We start from the raw sequence: 17,218 nt of genomic DNA, 5'->3' as shown, positions 1-17,218 counted from the left end.
GGAGGGACCAGCTGCAATGCCGGCTGTGTCCATCAGGTGGCGGCATGCCCTTCCTCTGGTAAATGGGAGATGATGGGGGTGGGGGACGACTCTCCCCAAACTCCCATAGGAGAACATAGGGATTGCCCCACACTTGGGAGCAGCACCCCAGGCCACTATACACACTTGTGGACGTGTCTCTCAGCTGTCACTATCTTCCCCCGGTCCCAAGCCGGTCCCTCATCCTGAAGAAAGGGCTGCGGGGGACCCCGCTTTATCTGTAGACAGTTTCTCCCTTACATTTTCAATGTACTAAATTCTCTAGGAGTGCAGCTGCTGCGGAAACTGGTGGAAGACCGCACTCTGGTTTTCTTTAGCCCTCAACCCAGAACCATTCCCTCCTTCAGCAGTGATGTCCCACACAGCACCCGCCGACAGGTGCTGTGACTGACGCAGCACCCTGGAGGCTGGGGGACCCGGAGCTGGACACACGGGGGCAGGTACCTGCCTGACCCTCATGACCCCTGGACAGCCTGCTACCCACTTCTCTCTGTCGGCCCCTCACTGCGAATTAGGGAACTGCAGCTGTCTTTGGAAATGATGGGGGTACTGGATTTCACTGTTGTGGAGTTTTATTTCTGGATGGGAAGGGCGCATTGGGTCTGACTGGTTCAGATCCACCACTCTGGCACTCTGGCTTTTCATCCTCTTCAGCAGGGAAGACATGCGAATAAAACAAACACAACGGACAGCCCCACACGCACCATCTTCCCTGGAAACAGAGTCCCTGGGTCGAGGCTTTGCACGTTCAAACTGGCCTCTGGGCCGCTTTTACAGCACTACGCACTGTAGAGTCAGTGTAATGTGCAACGATCCCTCAGCTTTCAAAGGGAAACTTGTGTTTCTTGCCCTCTGATCTTATGTATGTACTGTGCATGCATTCTTGGAGATGAGGGTTTTGAAAAGGCTCCCTTCTACTGGGGATAAAAACCCCTAAAAATAAGAGAGAAACAAAGGCCACTTATTCTAACTGAAGGGGAGATAAACATGCTGGAGCAAGAAATCACAGGGGACATTCCATGTCACATTGGGCAGCCTGGCCTATGTGAAGTGACTGTCTTCACCTGCAGACGAAGTTTATCTGTGTAGCAAATATTTACCGAGGAGCCACGTACTCACCCATAGGACCTACATCCTAGGGCCAACAGAGACCAAAACCTGGCTGCACAGGAATTATCACCATTTCTGACAAGCCCCATAAACCAATAAGCCTGATAGGTGAGGGATCTGGGCATGAAGGGACAATGGGCATGATGGAGGGCTTCCCTGAAGAGGTGGCTAAGAGTATGAGAACGAGCATCTCCAGACACCCAGCAGAGGGACAGCAAGTGCAAAAGCTCTGAGGCCAGAAGGGCTGAGGATGAGCAAGGGTAGTGACCCCCAGGGGAGAAATGGCCCCGGCCTGGAAAGTCTGGAGAATGGAAATCCAGCTGCTCCCTCCCAGCACCCTGCCTGCTTGTGGCCTGGGGAGAAGGAGGTTCACCTCTATGTTAGGCTCAGAATGTTGGGTGTTGACATTTCCAGATATAAAAGAATTCTTAGATTTTTTAACATCTCAGACTGACCAGAAAACCCGAGTTTCCACCCACAGGCAAGCAAGGATTTACTCCACTGAACCCATCTTAGGTGGGCAGTGGGGGCCAAATAGAGCACCTGGGACCCCCGTTCCCGCTTGTTCAGCCAGGTGCTGAGCGGTGGCTGTGGCAACGCTGCCCTCTCTGGGCTCCAGGTCCAGGGCTAGCCACTGCCTTGGCCAGGGTTCGGGGACCGTGCCTGTGACCACAGAGATGGTTTGTGGTGCATTTCCATCTCCAGGACTTTTAGATCCCTAAAGGAGGGTAGGAGGAGTACAACCAGAGAGAAAACGAGCTGGCGAGTGAGGAGGCCCCGGAAGGTTCGAGAGCTGGCCTGCAAGTGACGACCGTGCCACACATGCGCATGCTGAGCTCTCTCAGCTTTCACGGCCCCTGAGTTCCTCAGGTTCTACCCAGTTTCACTTCAGCAAAGGTGAACAACTCCTTAGGGTTTTCTAAAGTGGGAACGAATGGAAAGAGGTTCAGTAAAAGGGAGGAGGTGCTCCAGCTTGTAGCTCAATGGTGTAAGACCAAGAATAGCTTTGGCATCTGAGAAGTGACTGTATACTCTTAGCATTTGGTGTCCATCAAGTCTTGCTGAGCTCACACCGCTGCCTGAGCTTTAGAGAGAGGCCCGGGGCTGAGGGGTCACACGGGAGGGAGGGATGAGGGCTCTGGCCTGGGTGTGGAACCACCTCCCGTCCCTCCCTGGGAGACCGTCCTTGCAGGGAGGCCCCAGAAGCTGGCGCAGAAGCTCACTCTCTGGAAGACCAGCCAGACTGCCAGCCACAGCTGTCCCCATTTCCTTTTTAAATAATTTGAACTTGTCCTTCCCTAAAGCCACTGCTGAGTTCATCGTTTCATGCTCAATGTCTGCCCCTTTCTGCTTGCTGGAGTCCCCAGCGCCATTTAAACGTCCCGCCACTGGGCACACAGGGCTCTAGAGCAGGAGTCCCCAACCAGTGGGCTGCAGATCGGCACCTGTCTGTGGCCTGTTAGGATCCAGGCTGCGAGGGACATTCACCTGGGTTTGCCTCCTGTCCAGAATGGGAGGCGGCCACCTCACCACTTCTGAGGACAAAGCCTCAGCCCCGGAGGGTTTCACAGCCACCTCTGCAGGGCAGTCTCCCCCCCGGGGAAAGACGGAGCCTTTCCCAGCATTGTCTTGCTCGTCTAATGAAAGACTGGACACTGACCCTGAGGGAGGGAATGTGCTCGGGCTCAGCTGGACACCAGGAGGAGCAGGCTGGAGCCGGACACAGGCTGGAGCCAGACACTCACAGGTGAGGGGAAGGATGCCAGCCCTGGAACTCGAACAATCGAGCAACAGGATTCTGATCCAGCATCTTCCACTGCTCCGCTTTGTAATGCCGGGCAGGCTCCCGAACTCCCCTCGTCCACAACCTCCTTATCCAGCAAAGACCCCCTGCAAAGCCACAGGGGCCTCAGTGACACACACCTGGGGATGCTGGTGAGATAGGTCATGACATTCTGGAACTCCTTGTCCGGCACGTCGCTGAAGGTGGGGTAGTCCGGGAAGGTGATGACGGGGCTGCCGTCCTGCCCCCGCCCGCCTGTGGAGAGAGCAAAGGCGGCACTTAACTCGGGGCATCTGTGCCGCGGCACCAGCGCAACGTGCCTGACTTTTCACAAGCACTGACTACTTCCCTTAAAACTGACAGTGTGCTCTTCAGTGTCGTATTTTTATTATGAAATACATGCATGCATATTGAAGGAAATACTGAGAATGTACACGGCGGCGAGATGAGTTGAAACAATCGCTCATTATTTTCCCACAGTGGGGCAGCCACCGCAGCGCTGGGCGCATCTCTTTCCAAACCTTTTTCAGTGTATTTTTCTGCCTAATCGAGACAGTGTTGAACATACAGCTGGCGTCCTAACTACAGTTTCCTGTGCTTTACAAGCGATGGGATGTTATTTTAAGCACTGAGTGACATTCCATTCAGGCTGGGTCCTGATGCCGCTCGCAGCGCCCTGTGTGTGGGCATTTGGTAGTTCCTCCGATGTTCCGTGCGTCAGACGATTCCGTTCTGAAGGGAGTCACCCTGTTCGCACCTTAAGGTGGAGGAGGGTGCAGGTGGAACGAGAGGGGGGCTTTCCCAGGGGAGCGACACCTCTGATGTGGCATGAGGGAGATGGATTGGTGCACAAGGAGTCAGAAACAGTGGTCAGGGGTGTGGCCAGGGGGGAGGGAGGACCCTAGGGAAGAAGGTGTGAATGTGGCCTGGGACAAATTCGGTTTGAATCGTCCCACAAACGATCAGGAGAGTTAGCACAGAGGGCACATGAGCAGAGACAGGGCTTGCACGGGTCCAGATTTCAGTCTGCCTGCTTGCCTGTGTCTTGTGCTGGAGACAGATGCCACTCTCTGCCACTGCTCCCTCCAGGGACGGGTCCATTTCTCTTCCACTGAACCCCGTACTGGCCTGGAGACCCACTCTGGCCCATCCGCTGTGGCAGAAGTGATGAGCTAATAGCTCCCAAGGCTGGGCTGTAACATAGTGCAGGGTCCACCCTCCTTACTCAGATTCCCTCCTGGAGACCAGTTGTCACGTAAGCACCCAACAGCCCTGCATGCGTCATGCGCTAAGGTGCCCAGACACTGCAAGGGAAGCAGGGGCAGCCTGCGTGAAGGGGACCAAGGTACCACATGCGAGTGAAGCCCCCAGTGTTCCAGCCAGCCCCTGAGATGGAGGCAACCAGAGATCTTATCCTGAATCCTGATGGATGGGAGGTGGGATAGAGAGAAGGAGGACTCCTTCCAGGTTTAGCTTGAGAGTTTCCATCAGCTTTGATGAAAATCCACAAAAGTCTGGGTTTGTTTTAGATATTTAAACTTAAGGTGTCTGTTCATTTTTTAACAAATGCCCACAGAATTGGCAACATAAACCGATAGCCCACAGTTGTGTAGCTCAGAGCTGTGGCCTGGCCCAGCAGGTCCTTGCAGGCTGAAATGCAGGCGATGCCAGGCCTGGGTTCCACCTGAGGCCAGGTTCATGTTCCAGGCCCATTTAGGTGCTCACAGAATTCAGCTCCCTGCGTTGTAACCCTGAGGTCCCCAAGTTCCTGCTGCTGTTGGCTGGGTGGCTCTCAGTCCCCAGAGGCACACTCTTTGCCAGATGCCCCACCCCCCATCTTCAAGGCTAGTGGCAGGAGACCTCTGTCAGGTGGGTTCCTCGTACTCAGAATCCCTCCTGCAGGAGGAACTTGGTCCCTTTGAGGACTCAGCTGATTAGGTCAGGCCCACCAAGGCCGACCCTATGGTCAGCCGATTTAAGACCTTGATTACTACTGCGGGCCCCTTTCCTGAGCTCAGGGACAGCATCTGAATACCAGAGAGAAGATGTGTCTGGGTTGGGGCCACCTGGGGTCCTGCCTCCTCCCCAGGTACTGAAGAGGCAACATGATACTGAGGGGCGGTGGGATTGCAACCTGAAGGAAGGTCAAGTTCATGAGTCTGGATCACCAGTGCATGTATCTGTGAGCTTTTGGGGACTTGACGGTGGTGTGAAGAGGGTGGGAGATGCCACAGAGCCAGAGGAGCTGGCAAAGCGACTGCAGCTCCTTTTCTATGTGTTCTGTTGCTGTTGTCCATGGCTTGTCCTGTTGGGAGATTTGCATTTCCCCTAAGGATACCCACTTTCTCTCCTTCCTCCATGAGGCCGGTGGCCCTCCTGGTGATCGCTCATAAAAATCAATGGGCTGTCTCATTGTCAACAACTCCCAGAGGCTCCATTTTCCTGCTCATGCCTTCGGTGCTCAGAGGGCACACCCCCCCAGAGCTACACCTCGGGTATGTGTGTCAGGGGCAGCTCGGCTGAAACCATGTGGGGCTGGCCTGAGGGGCAGCGGCCGGCACTGGGGCGGCCAGGCAGGCCCTGGGGAGCAGGGCCGGTTCTTGAGGTTCAAGAGGGAGCCCCAGCCTGCTGGCCAAGGGGAAAGGACTGGCTGCAAGAACAGGGTCAAGAAGATGGCACAGGTTGAGTTCCTTCATTCTCAGGAAGCCTCCTAATTAACAGCGTAAGAAAGGCTCGACTTTTTCTGAATTTGCCCAAGGTGGGTGGACTTGCCCACATGGAGAGGCGGGCCACTCAGCTCTGAGAAGGGGCTGCTTCAGGTGCAGCCAGCAGGCTCCCTGCAGCCTTGATGTGCCAGCTCTGTCTGGTGCTGGGGTCACCCGCCACAGAGAGCTGGACAGGAGGACACCTCACAGGGGTGGAGGAGGAAGCTGGACCCGAAAGGGGGACAGCACGAAGACGGGCTTGGGGATACAGGGCTGCCCAGGACAGACCCCAGCACAGTGCCAGCCCTTGCCCACGTCAGCCACACTACAGGGCCTTCTCCCGGAGAGAAGAGCCACAGAAGCCAGAGCTGCTCAGTGATGGAAGTGATGCCCAGGCCCTGGGTGCTGCAAGACCAAGGCCGATCTACCACACCATCCTGTTCCTACTTTACCTGTCACAGGAAAGGTCTGGATTCCACGAGACTGCAGCCAGCCCTGCTTGGGGCTGCTTCCCTCCCAGGACCCCAGCCGACCTCCAGCCAGCTCTCCCCATGGCTGTTTGCCAGCCAGCACTGAGCTGCCCTCTACACAGGCACCTCCTGGGCCCTTGGTTAAATCGAAAGCCAGCTGCGAGGGGATTGTCCCCGGTTCCCACCACGTGGGTCCCACACTTAGGTCACGGAGAGCCAGAGTTGAGGGGCTGCCAACCACTCACCATGCAGAACCTGACCCACACTCCCCGACCCTTGACACTCACCGGACAGGTAAGCAAAGCGCTTTTTCAGCTGGTCCTGGATGTCGGCAGCACAGAGCGGGGTGATGTCCTGGTGCATGATTTCATCTGCAGGGAGAGCAGACAAACACACCCATCACTCGGTGGGAAAACTGCCCCATGCGCTGCAAGTCTGGGTCAGCCCCACGCAGCCCCACACATCAGCAGGGCTGATGGCCCTGCCGAGGGGCCAGCGGTCACGTGCTTGGGAAAAATTTGTTTCCAATACGCAGAAACCTTTGTTTCTCAGAGCACAAAAAGCTGAGTGCTGAGTGATTCATCAATATTTAAAATGTGGTGTGTGTCAGCGGCACAGAGAAAGGCAGAGAGAGAGAGGAGGGGGGAAGGAGGGGGACAGAGAGGGACATGCAGGGAGAAGGGGAGACATGGGGAGAGGGGGTGAGCCGGGAGCTGCAGGACTGACCCCTCCAACCAGCAGTTAATGAGCAGCACCAAAAGCAGACACGCTGTTCTGTGAGTCTCTGAGTCTCCACCCATGCTTTGGAAATGGTCCAGGCAGCTCCTGGGGCCCTTACCTGTCGCCTATGCAAAGACTCGCTGCTCGGAGAGGAAACTTGGCCTCTGTGGTGGGCCCACGGCCTCCACACACACGGATGTGGGGGGGGGCCCCTCCACCTGCCTGACAAGGACACTGAGGAGGGTGTTGAACTAAGTCCCCGAGCCTGGTGCTGAGAGGAAACACGGCTCAGCAGGCTGCAGGCTGCTAGTTCTAGATGAGGAGTTGGGGAGTGAGTTGGCGGTACCTCAAGCCACACCCTGGTGACATCGACCAGGAGCAAGAAGGTTTTGCAAGACCCTAGGGGAAAACCTGGAGACTGACTGAAGACGTGAAGTCACTGTGTAGTGTGTGCGCTGGGGTGTCGGCAGGTGAGCCAAAAAGGTAGGTGTGTTCAGGTGTCTGTTCTGAGCCGATGCCAGGCTGGCAGTACGGCAACATTCGCAGTGTTAGGCATGGGCACATTCTCTCTAAAGACACTCACAGATCACACTGATGCCTTGCAAATGGCTTAAACGGTCACGTCTCCTACACCCAGTGCAAGACCCAAGCCATGAACAGCCAGGAAATACGGATCATGGAGGTCTTTTACCCTGAAAATTCCAGTGGCGGAAGCAAAATCCTCTCTGTACAGATCAGCCCGAAATCCTGTTTTTCCGGTCTTGCAAACAAGCAAGTGTAAACAGGTGACACACTTAGACACAGAGGCGGGTCCCAAAGGTCCTGGCTGTGACATCTGTGCAGTCATGACTGGCTGGCCCTTCCACTCTGCTGGTGTTTCGGAGAAAGTGCCAAGAGATAGGGCCACCGAGGCTCCTGGGGCTCCACAGAGCTGCAGCAGCAGCGGCAGCATTTGGGGTCAGGACAGGAATGAGGGTGAACGTTCCTTAAACTCAGAAAGGCAGGGCCCGCCCCGGGACTCCCGTGCGTGGCTTGGTGGCACGACGCCATTTCCGGCTGTGCACTCAGATGTCTCAGCTGCCGTTTTCCCTTGTGGGAGACAAACTGGACTGGAAACAATCACCCAGCAGAGATGGGATATATATTTTTAATTTCAGATAAGGTGATCTAAGGCAGTCTACACCTCTTTGTTCAGGGTGAGCGCCAGGTGCGACTCGTGCAGCATGTCACAGGAAGAACCGCACCATCAGCTGTGCTGCCTCCCCTCCAGTTCAGCCCTGCAGCCCTGGGAGAAGCGTGTCACTGAAACAGAGACCACAGGTCAGGTCTCCCTGAAGTAGGGAGGCGTCCCAGGGATGTGGCGCAGACACAGTGAGCTGGCAAGTCCGTTAACAAGTGGGGGCCTGACGTCAGTGACAAGCGTAGATGCTGGGCCAGAGCGGCTCCCCAACCCTGCCGTGATCCCAGAGACATCTGCCCCGGGTCTTGACATGTCCCACCGAGACTTGACTTCCAGATTTCAGCAGCTCGTGAGGAAAGAACATGATGAATGTCACAGCCTCTGATGGTAGACATTTCTACAGGAATTATTGGACTTGACCCTGAAAGGCTGAGGCGTCAAAAAGCACTTCTTCTCGTGAGCAAATGCTCGCGTTCCTAAGCTCACGTAAGGACACCAACGCTGTTCTCTGTCCAGCTCACGCTATGGCACACGGCTTTCCTGCATACTAGAGATGGGGCTGATATTACTGACCACTCCTATACTTTCTGTGACAGTGACAGTCTCAGAGGACCACTGTTATTGTGAATTTGGTTCCACTGAGGGACGTTTATGGGGCCTCCTCACCTACTCTTCTCTCGGGGTGAAGGCCTCCCTCACAGTCTTCAACTTTCTTACATGGGCCAAGGCCCCGCTCGTACAAGCTATTCACTCTGTAATGCTTTTCCTGTATCTGTTTGCCAGTCTAATCCCACTTACTTCCTGGCCAAGATGCCACCCTTCATGGAGGCTCCTAGCCTGGGCCAGGCCTCTCCACAGCCCACCAGCCCCCGTGGAGCACCCTCCATACCCGCCACCCATAGCTGTCCCGCCCCCAGGGCCTGGCTCGTGGAAGGAGCTCAGGGAACACGTGTCTGCACGAGCAGAACAGCAGATGCCTTCCCAGAGCATCACTTAGCATCCAACTAGTTTGGCCAAGTTCTCTCTGGCTTGCACCTGGGCTGGCTCCAGAACCTCTGAGCAGTCGCAGGCCTGCGGGTGCAGAGCCCCAGCCTGCCGACTGCTGCGATCGTTACCCTGCGCCAGGCTGGGGAAGCCAACGCTTGTGAACTTTCTGGGGCAGAACTAATTCTAATATTGTACCGTAGACCAAGTGCCCCATTTTAGGTTTGAAAAATGGGGTGACTCTGTGCACAGAGTCTGTTAGAAGCCACACAAAGACATGTTCACACAAATGGACTACTAAAAAGCACACACATCTTAAACGGTCACTGGCCACTGCTCGGAAAATGGAAAATAATGAAAAACATCGCCTGCCTGGGGTTAAAGCATGAGATTTTCAGTTTGTCGTGCGACGCCTTTTGTGGCAACCGGCTCTGGACATTTGTGCTGTTTCATCCTGCCTGCAGCCTTGTTCTCATTCCAGGACAGGGCGATTTTGCACTTTGTGCTGACCATTTCTTTAAGGTCCTTGTCCACTGTGTCTAATCGTGTAAAAGAGCTACGCTGCGGCCACCGGTTCAGAGGAAATGGAGGTGCTCGCCGGTGCCACAAGTGCGCCTTGGTCCCTCAGGGCTCCTCCAAGGTCAGAAGTCTGAGACAGGAAGTGGGGTCACCCAACCCACCAGGTCAACGGAAGGGTCAGGCGGGGCCCCGCTCCCTCACAGAACGTCTCTGTGAGAGCACAAAGCCTTACACAGCCACCCCTTCCAGCATTCTGGTCTCGGCCCCGACGTAAATGGACGCAATTACCCTGTGACAGAGTCACTTTTGAGAAGAGAGGTTAAGAAGGGCCTCGAGACAGAGAGGTGCAGGATGGGAGAGGACAGTGCTTCTCTTCCGATCTCCTACAGGGTGGCGAGGACCTGGGGGTTAGGCGTGGGCTCCCAAGGCTGAGTGGTCTCCCAGCATCAGCTCTGGGAGCCCATCTGGGAAGGCTACCATGTCTGGTGCATGGCAGGGGACAAATGGCCCCCCTACCCCTTCCGTGGGAATTATCCCCAACTCGCAGCATCTCATCTGGCCTGGGACCCAGCTCAGCTCTACATAAGGTGAACAGGGAGACACCTCAGTGGCTGAAATGTAGTCACACAAAGTCGTTGTCCAGATCCTGCCTGGTCTGGGCGGCACTCTAGAGTCCAGGGACGGCACCACACTTTGTCTGTATATCTCTCATCCTAACACAGGTAGACTACTGCAGCAAGCTTCCTTCCGCTTGCAAACTGACTAGAGGATCTGCTTCCATGCAGGGCAACTTTGTAATGGAGCGGGGCAGCACCTCACCACGCCTGTCCACTGAAGGGTATTGTGTGCCCCGGCTCCGCTCACCAGAGGCTGCCTGAGGCGGAGAGGAGACACGGTACTGACGGGGCTGCTGCAGATGTGGAACTCATGGGCCCTGAAAACCCACTGGCCAGTGGAAATATCCCAGGTTAAGTGAGCCCCGGGCCCTAGGAGGAGCCTCGAATTCCATCCAGTTCAAAGGCTGGTCCCTGAACTTTACTGGTGACCTCGGACCTTGTTCAAAGGGAGACAGGAGCCTGAGAAAGGCTCCTACAAAGGGGCCAGCAGCTGGTGGCAGGCCCTGGGCCACAAAGTCTATTATGTGCCAATTCTCTTATTTAAATCTGTCTGAAAGTCTATACCCAAGGCTTTGGGGGGGGGGCTTGTTATTGTTATTTTGTAGATAATTAAGAATTTAGTATCCTGCTCTTTTTTAAAGTATATTTTATTACGTTACTACAGTTGTCCCAATTTTTCCTCTTTGCCCCACTCTGCCTGGTACCTGCCTTCCCTCCAGCAGTCCCCCCGCCCCTAGTTCTTATCCATGGGTCGTGCATATAAGTTCTTTGGTTTCTCCATTTCCTGTACTATCCTTAACCTCCCCCTGACTATTTCGTACTACCAGTTATGCTTTTTAATCCCTGCACCTTTTTCCCCCTTCTCTTCCTTCCCCCTCCCAGCCGATAACTCTCCAAATGATCTCCATATCCATGATTCTGTTCTTAGTTTTTTTTCCAAAACAGCTCTTCAGTTGTTGATAGTTGTGAATTTATTGCCTTTTTAATGTTCATAGTTTTTCTCTTCTTTTTCTTAAATAAGTCCCTTTAACATTTCATGCAATAATGGCTTGATGATGATGAACTCCTTTAGCTTGACCTAGTCTGGGACACATTTGGAGGCCTACAGGCCCGGGTGGGATGGATGCCTCTTCCACCAGCTGTTGAGTCCTTGTGGTCCGGATGGGAGCGACGTCTCCATTGCTATTTATCATTTACGTGTAGGGCTCTGTGGTCTAGCCACTCAAGATGTTTGAGATCTCTACTGATTTGGGCAGCTGACTGCTCATTCACAGCCCATCCTGGGTTATTTGTTACTGAATTAGGCATAAATATTTCACATCATATGCAAAGCATCGTTAATTCACTCAGTTCACCAAATGTTCTTGACTTCCTAATCTCAGAAAGCAAATCCTTACAAAGCGTAAAATAAAAGGCCCCATATGAAAGGTGCTTGACTGGAATTGTCATCAAGGAAATGCACCTCTGCCCATAAAAAACTCTCGGTTGCCATGCCCCCGATTGGAGGAAATCAGGAAGCCAGACCAAATCAAGCTGGAGCCACCGCACTCTCCTGTGTGGGTGCTGGGGGTCAGCCCGCACAAAGAATTGGCTGAGTGGGACCACAGCGGACACTAGTTCTGCAGACGAAGCTGTGTACACCACAGGCCCTGCGAACCTCCTCACAGTAGTCTCCAGAACTGCATTTTCTGAGAATAGATGCCTACTTGCTCAGCACATCTGTGACTGAGGCCTGCATAGGAATCACCTGAAAACCTCACTAAGGCACACATGCAGAATGGCCAGTAAGTCTCACCTGAATGCATTGGGCGTTTTCTCTTCCATCCTGCTGCCTGCTGGCTCCAGCAAGCCTCAGCATCCTCCTTAACACAGGCTCCAGGCAGCCCGCCCACGCATCCGAAGATGGCATATGAGCCAAGGCCCCCGGGCTGCCCTGACCTATATCGGAGTACCAGCAGTGGCCAGAGCCTGCCTGGCCACCCCGACCAGCCTGTAGCCTTTTCCCAGCAACCTTGACTGCCACTGCTGAAGCCTCTGGGGTCAAACTCCCAGAAAATCATTTTTCTGCACATCTCGCAGAGCCCTCTTCCACCAGGGGGAGAAGGGTTCTGTGGTCAGACAAACTTGGGAAGCGTCCCCGACAAACCTTCTATGGTAGAGGCTCTAGGAATGCCACAGTGCCACCCCCAAACCTGACTGGTCATGAACTTAGAGGGTGGGGGACAGGGTGTGCACAACACCTCCTGATGACTGCAGGACTAATGCTGAAAATAATATTCTCAGGGCAATGTTACTCCAGCTAGCTTATTAAAACAAAAAGTCTTGAATGAAATTCCAACACAGGACTCACTAAGCCAATGACACAGATTCAAGTAAAAGAAACACAAACCCCAAACTCCATCAAGGTCTTAAATCAGCCAAAAAAGCAAGTGTGTCTTGGACATTTACAGTACGACCAGTTGGCATAATGGAAAGGAGGAGAGAAATATAAGAATTTCTTAATCTTACAGGCTGTCTGGAGCAACTAAATTACATTTTCACTGGTTTGCATAGGAAATCTATAATCGTAGTGGAAACAGCAGTCCCAGCACAACTATTACTAAAATGCCTGTTATGTATTAACACACTTAATTGTCACAACAAGCTACTATCCCATTTTTTTGGAGGAGCAAACTAAGGCATAGAGAAGTTGAGTGACTTGCCTGAAGCCACACAGCAGTGACAGAATGTGGAGGAATTCTAGATGCAGCAGCCGGAAGAAGGGAGGGGCAAGGGTGCCAGCCAGTCTGAGGCAGCATCGGGGTGGACTCTATCAAGGGATGCGGTTTAGCAAACAGAGATGCTAAGAGAGGGCGTGTGTAATGTAGGGGAGAAGCTCGGCTTTACAGACAGCCGTAGAGAAGAGGTCAAAAATAACAGATACAGAAGCTGGGCATCTGGTGCCTCCCTCCTGTGACTCGGAGTGGATTATAGTGATAACAAGGTCCTCACTGCAACATCATTTGATTTCGTAAGTCCCTTACCCTCCCATCAGTGGTTAAAGAAATAACATTCGGCCATTAGCAGAGGTCTTTAAACCATCTCAGTGTAATTTTGTATCAATTGTTCTTTGAGTCTAAGTAGTCCTCTGATTCAAGATCTTAAACAGACTCTCCCTGCTGTGGGCAGAGAGGACAACACTGTCAGTGAATGGGAATCGCCTTTGCCAAGCCCGTAGACCGTGGCGGCTGCAGCTCCGGGTCAGGCTTCCCAGAAAGCCAGCAGGACACAGACAAGTGAGCTCACTGTAAGTGTCTTCAAACCTGAACACTGACTGCACATTGTCCCCGAGGTTCACAAAGACATGCTGTCAGCAGAACTGCTCTCCCCTCTGTGAAATCTTCTCCGAGTCGCTTTAATGGGGACTGGGGCCCAGAGGCTGCATTTCACTTCGCTGAAAGCACCTTTTATGCACAGCAACCCTTGGTTTCCCAGCGAGTGAGCCAGCACTCTGAAGGCAGTTGGGGCTGTGTGGCCTTGGGCACGTTACTTAACCTCTCTGAGGCGGTCTCTTTGTCTGTAACATTGGGACAATCAGGGCATCTTAGCTCCCAGGGTGGCCGTGCACTTCGCAAACATCTGCAGCACGGTGTCTGGCATGTGTGCACAGAAATGGTCGCTAATGCCCAGGGATGAGCAGTCTGTGCTGTGTCCTGGCCACCAGCGTGTGTGGCCACTGTGGCTTTGGTTTGGTTTTGAAGAAAAAGCCATTTCGATCCAGTCAAGGGCTCCTTCAGGGCGCCACAAGGGGAAACCACTCTCATAATACCTCGGACTTTTGCCTCCCCGCGTCACCCTTACACGAGTGTGCAGGGCTTTCCGGCAATCACAGACGGCGCTGCACCACCAGGAGAGCAGGCGCGAACCCAGCCAGTTCCCATCTTGTCAGAGGTTAAGGGCATGTGCAAAATGCAAAACACCTGTTCTTTCACATGTTTTTTTGTTGTTCTGGTATTACTTGTACTACCATAGTGGGTTTATCATGGTTATTTCTATTTACGTTAACATTTTAAGAATTTGTTTTTATTTCCAATACAGTCAATAATGTAACAGTGTTTTCCATGACCCTCAGTAAAGTATTCACAGTGGAAAGGTGCCGAGACCAAATGTCCAGGAAGCACTCTCTGGAACAATGTGGAGGCTGGGCCCGCTGTCTCACAGGGGTGTGGGACTGGGAGGCAGGTCCTTCCTCAGTTCAGAGACCTCGGCCAGCCCTCTCCTTTTTTTAGGCACCCCCCCCCGCCCCGCCTCTCCTGCACGGTGAATGCAGGACTGGCTCTGGGTTCTGCTGCCTCAGGTCACAGCTCCCACTGGGGACTCAGCTCTCATCTTGCCACCACAGGACTAGGCTGCCCACAGAGGGGTCATCCTACAAGGGGACTTTGAGATCTGCACATGTTTGAGGCAGGGGGCTCCAGGCTGCACCTTCTGGGCCACGGGTGCGGGCAGGGCTCAGTGCACAGCTGCACGGGGCGTTCGCAACACAATGGTCACTGAGCAGGCAGGTTGGAGACATCCAGCCCTGCCCCTGGAGGAGCACTCCCACACAGTAGACCGCGAAGGTCTTTGCATCTAAGAGGCTTCCCCAGGCTGCAGGAGGGGAGGCCAGTCCTGGGTAGATGAGCGAGCCTCTCTCTCCCCTTCTCACCCCTCCTCCCCTGGGCACTCTAGCTTTCAGAGGCCTTCTAACACCGCTCTTGCTCTGATGGCTATGGAGTGGGCTCACACCAACCCGCCACCTGCCCTGCTGGACAGGGACCCATCATGCCACATCCCCGCACCGGATAGCTAGCTATCTGATGGGCGCAGGTCCAGAGACCCGTCCTGGAAGGGCAGGAAGAGACCCAATGACAACAGGTTTCATGTAGCCACATTCTCCTTGGGGTTTTTCTGCCCAGTGGCCAGCATGGCTTGGGGTCACGGACGGACTGGAGGCTGGGATGGGGTTGGGTGCTGAGCAGCTCAGGGGTACCTGCCCCCTCCTCACTGTCCTGGGCGGTGGGCAGTGGTCTCCTGAAGCCAGTCTCCCTGCAGGGTGATTCTCCCCTCATGTGTTGCATGAGGGTTCAGCTCTGCCTGTCTCTGTTCAGGAACATTCTAAGCGGGCTGTTCAAGAGCAAAGCTTCTGCATTTGAAGTCGAGGGAGCTGGCACTTGTAAAGAGTCTGATTTAGGGATACAGTCGTCCTGCCCTGAGGCAGAACTCAGGCTGGATTTAGGATGAGCGTGGCCACGTTCTCCGGACCCTGGGTTCCTCAGACCTTCGCTCTTGTCTCTCCTCAGCATCCTCGTTTCTGCTTCCTGGGCGGGCAAGGCCCCTCCTGTCGGCCCTCTGGATCAGCCATGAACAAGTGTCTCCGTGTGGCTGCTGGAAATGGGCCAGTCTTCACAGGAGAACATGGCAGAGCTGCCGGAAGCACTTCTGTGAGCTTGCTCCATCCGCCAAGGACCCTGAAGGGAGGCTTCCTCAGCTATTTCAGAAACAAGGGAGGTCGAGGTTGAGAACACTAAATGGCAGCTCAGGCCATGGAGGTGGGAGTGCCGGGACTGGAACCTTCATCAGCTGGGAAAGTGAGGCCTGCGGAAGGTGGAGGTGCTGAAGGTCACCCAGCCGCAGCACCATTGATGTCTTCTGGGGGTCCAAGAGGATGGGTGTCTCCCAGCAGTCAGGACAGGGCAGGCTGGGGAAGAAGGTAGGATGCTGGGGGGCCAGGCTTCCCAAGGGCACTGCCTTGCCCAACGGGAGAGATGACGAGGGAGCTGTGCACCCAACTGTTTTGATGACACCATCCCATTCATTAAACTCTTCCCTGCGTGGCCATCATGAACGTAGTCTTCAGCTGGGCTAGTGCTTTCTGAGTCCATAGTTTCTGTTTTGTCTTAAGGGTCCACAAAGCCAACCAGAGAAATGGGTGCAAACAAGGACCTTAACAGCAACGTTAAATGCAGGTCTGTCTTGCGCTTGGCACCCAGCACTCTGCAGATGGTGGCAGAGCAGCTGTGGCATGTGGATGCCAGGCCAAGTCCTGCGGCAAGAGCAGCTGTGTGTGTGGTCTTGCCACTCCCTGGCCAGTGTCTCAGAGCTGTGTCAGCCACTCAGGGTTGTAGCATCTCTGCCCAGGGGCTCCCCTGATCTGCAGAGGAGAGGGAACTGGGCTGGGGTGCAGAGGGGAGAAGGTACCCATGGGAGCTGGCTCTCCGAGATGCTACTTCACTTACGCCTCAGTTCTTTGATGCCAAGCTCCCCTGCATTTGCAGAGCTGGGGTCTTGGGCTGCATGTGCAGTGGCCAGGCCCATCACTGGGCTCAAGGCAGGCGCTGTGGCTGGGCTGAGAGAGCTCACTCAGACAGAGGGCCCAGAACAAAGATCAGAGAACGGAGAAGGAGCCCTCTTGCCATAGATGAGGGCTTTCTTTCACTGTGTTCCTGGTGAGGCTGCTGTCACACACCTCATCCTTCCAGACACACTGATTGGCCAGCCTATTTGGTATCAAGCCAGCCCTCACTCCTCTGAGGCCTCCTTGTAGCCCCTGCGTGTCCCAACCACAGGCCTCTCCCATTCCCTCTGCTCAAGCACCACCCAAGGGAGATGGCAATTCAGCCAAGGATGGAAGGTAGCAAGGAGCCTTATGGGACCTTCTCAGTTTGCATTTCCCATGCCAAGACTCTCATTTCTGTTTAATTCAGGAGAAGCCAATGTCACTTCCACAGCCATGGGGCAAAGTGTGCACATGCGTGGGTTTGGAAACCGAAGGGTGGGACCAAGCATGTTTCAGAAGTTTGCTCTCTGGGGTGCTGGGGAACAGGCCAGGAGGGTGTCCTCACCTGTGGGTGGGAGCAGGGACCTGGAGCTCACTGCTACCCTGCCCCCCCAACCGCCCAAATGCCACAAGCATGACCAAAGAGAAGCAAGCTGAGGGGCTTGGGAACCTGAATGTCCACACTGTTGCCAAAATGAGAAGTAAGTGCTGGGGAGCCTTGCAAGAAAGGGCTGAAAAGGGGCTCTTGGTCACACTATGGGAAAACACACCTTCAGACCTTTTCTGTAGCAGT

At 54.3% G+C, this 17,218-nt stretch overlaps 1 protein-coding gene across 20 annotated transcripts in view; it reads right to left on the bottom strand.

The window, feature by feature from the left end:
- MCF2L (MCF.2 cell line derived transforming sequence like) overlaps positions 1 to 17,218 on the bottom strand; it is a 167,919-nt gene that overhangs the window by 52,198 nt on the left and 98,503 nt on the right. For all 20 annotated transcript variants that reach the window (XM_037140751.2, XM_037140809.2, XM_037140759.2 and 17 more), the window contains 2 exons: positions 6,395 to 6,478; positions 3,073 to 3,187 (listed from right to left, as the gene is read on the bottom strand). In XM_037140751.2, coding sequence (XP_036996646.2) covers positions 3,073 to 3,187; positions 6,395 to 6,478 — 199 coding nt within the window. The remainder of the gene's footprint in view (positions 1 to 3,072; positions 3,188 to 6,394; positions 6,479 to 17,218) is intronic.

The sequence above is a fragment of the Artibeus jamaicensis genome, unplaced genomic scaffold, assembly GCF_021234435.1.
Source record: "Artibeus jamaicensis isolate MK-2021 breed Jamaican fruit bat unplaced genomic scaffold, CSHL_Jam_final scaffold_833, whole genome shotgun sequence".
In the NCBI taxonomy this organism is placed as follows: Eukaryota; Metazoa; Chordata; class Mammalia; order Chiroptera; family Phyllostomidae; genus Artibeus; species Artibeus jamaicensis.
Note: the sequence above shows the minus strand (reverse complement) of the source record. Positions and strands in the feature narration are given on the sequence as shown.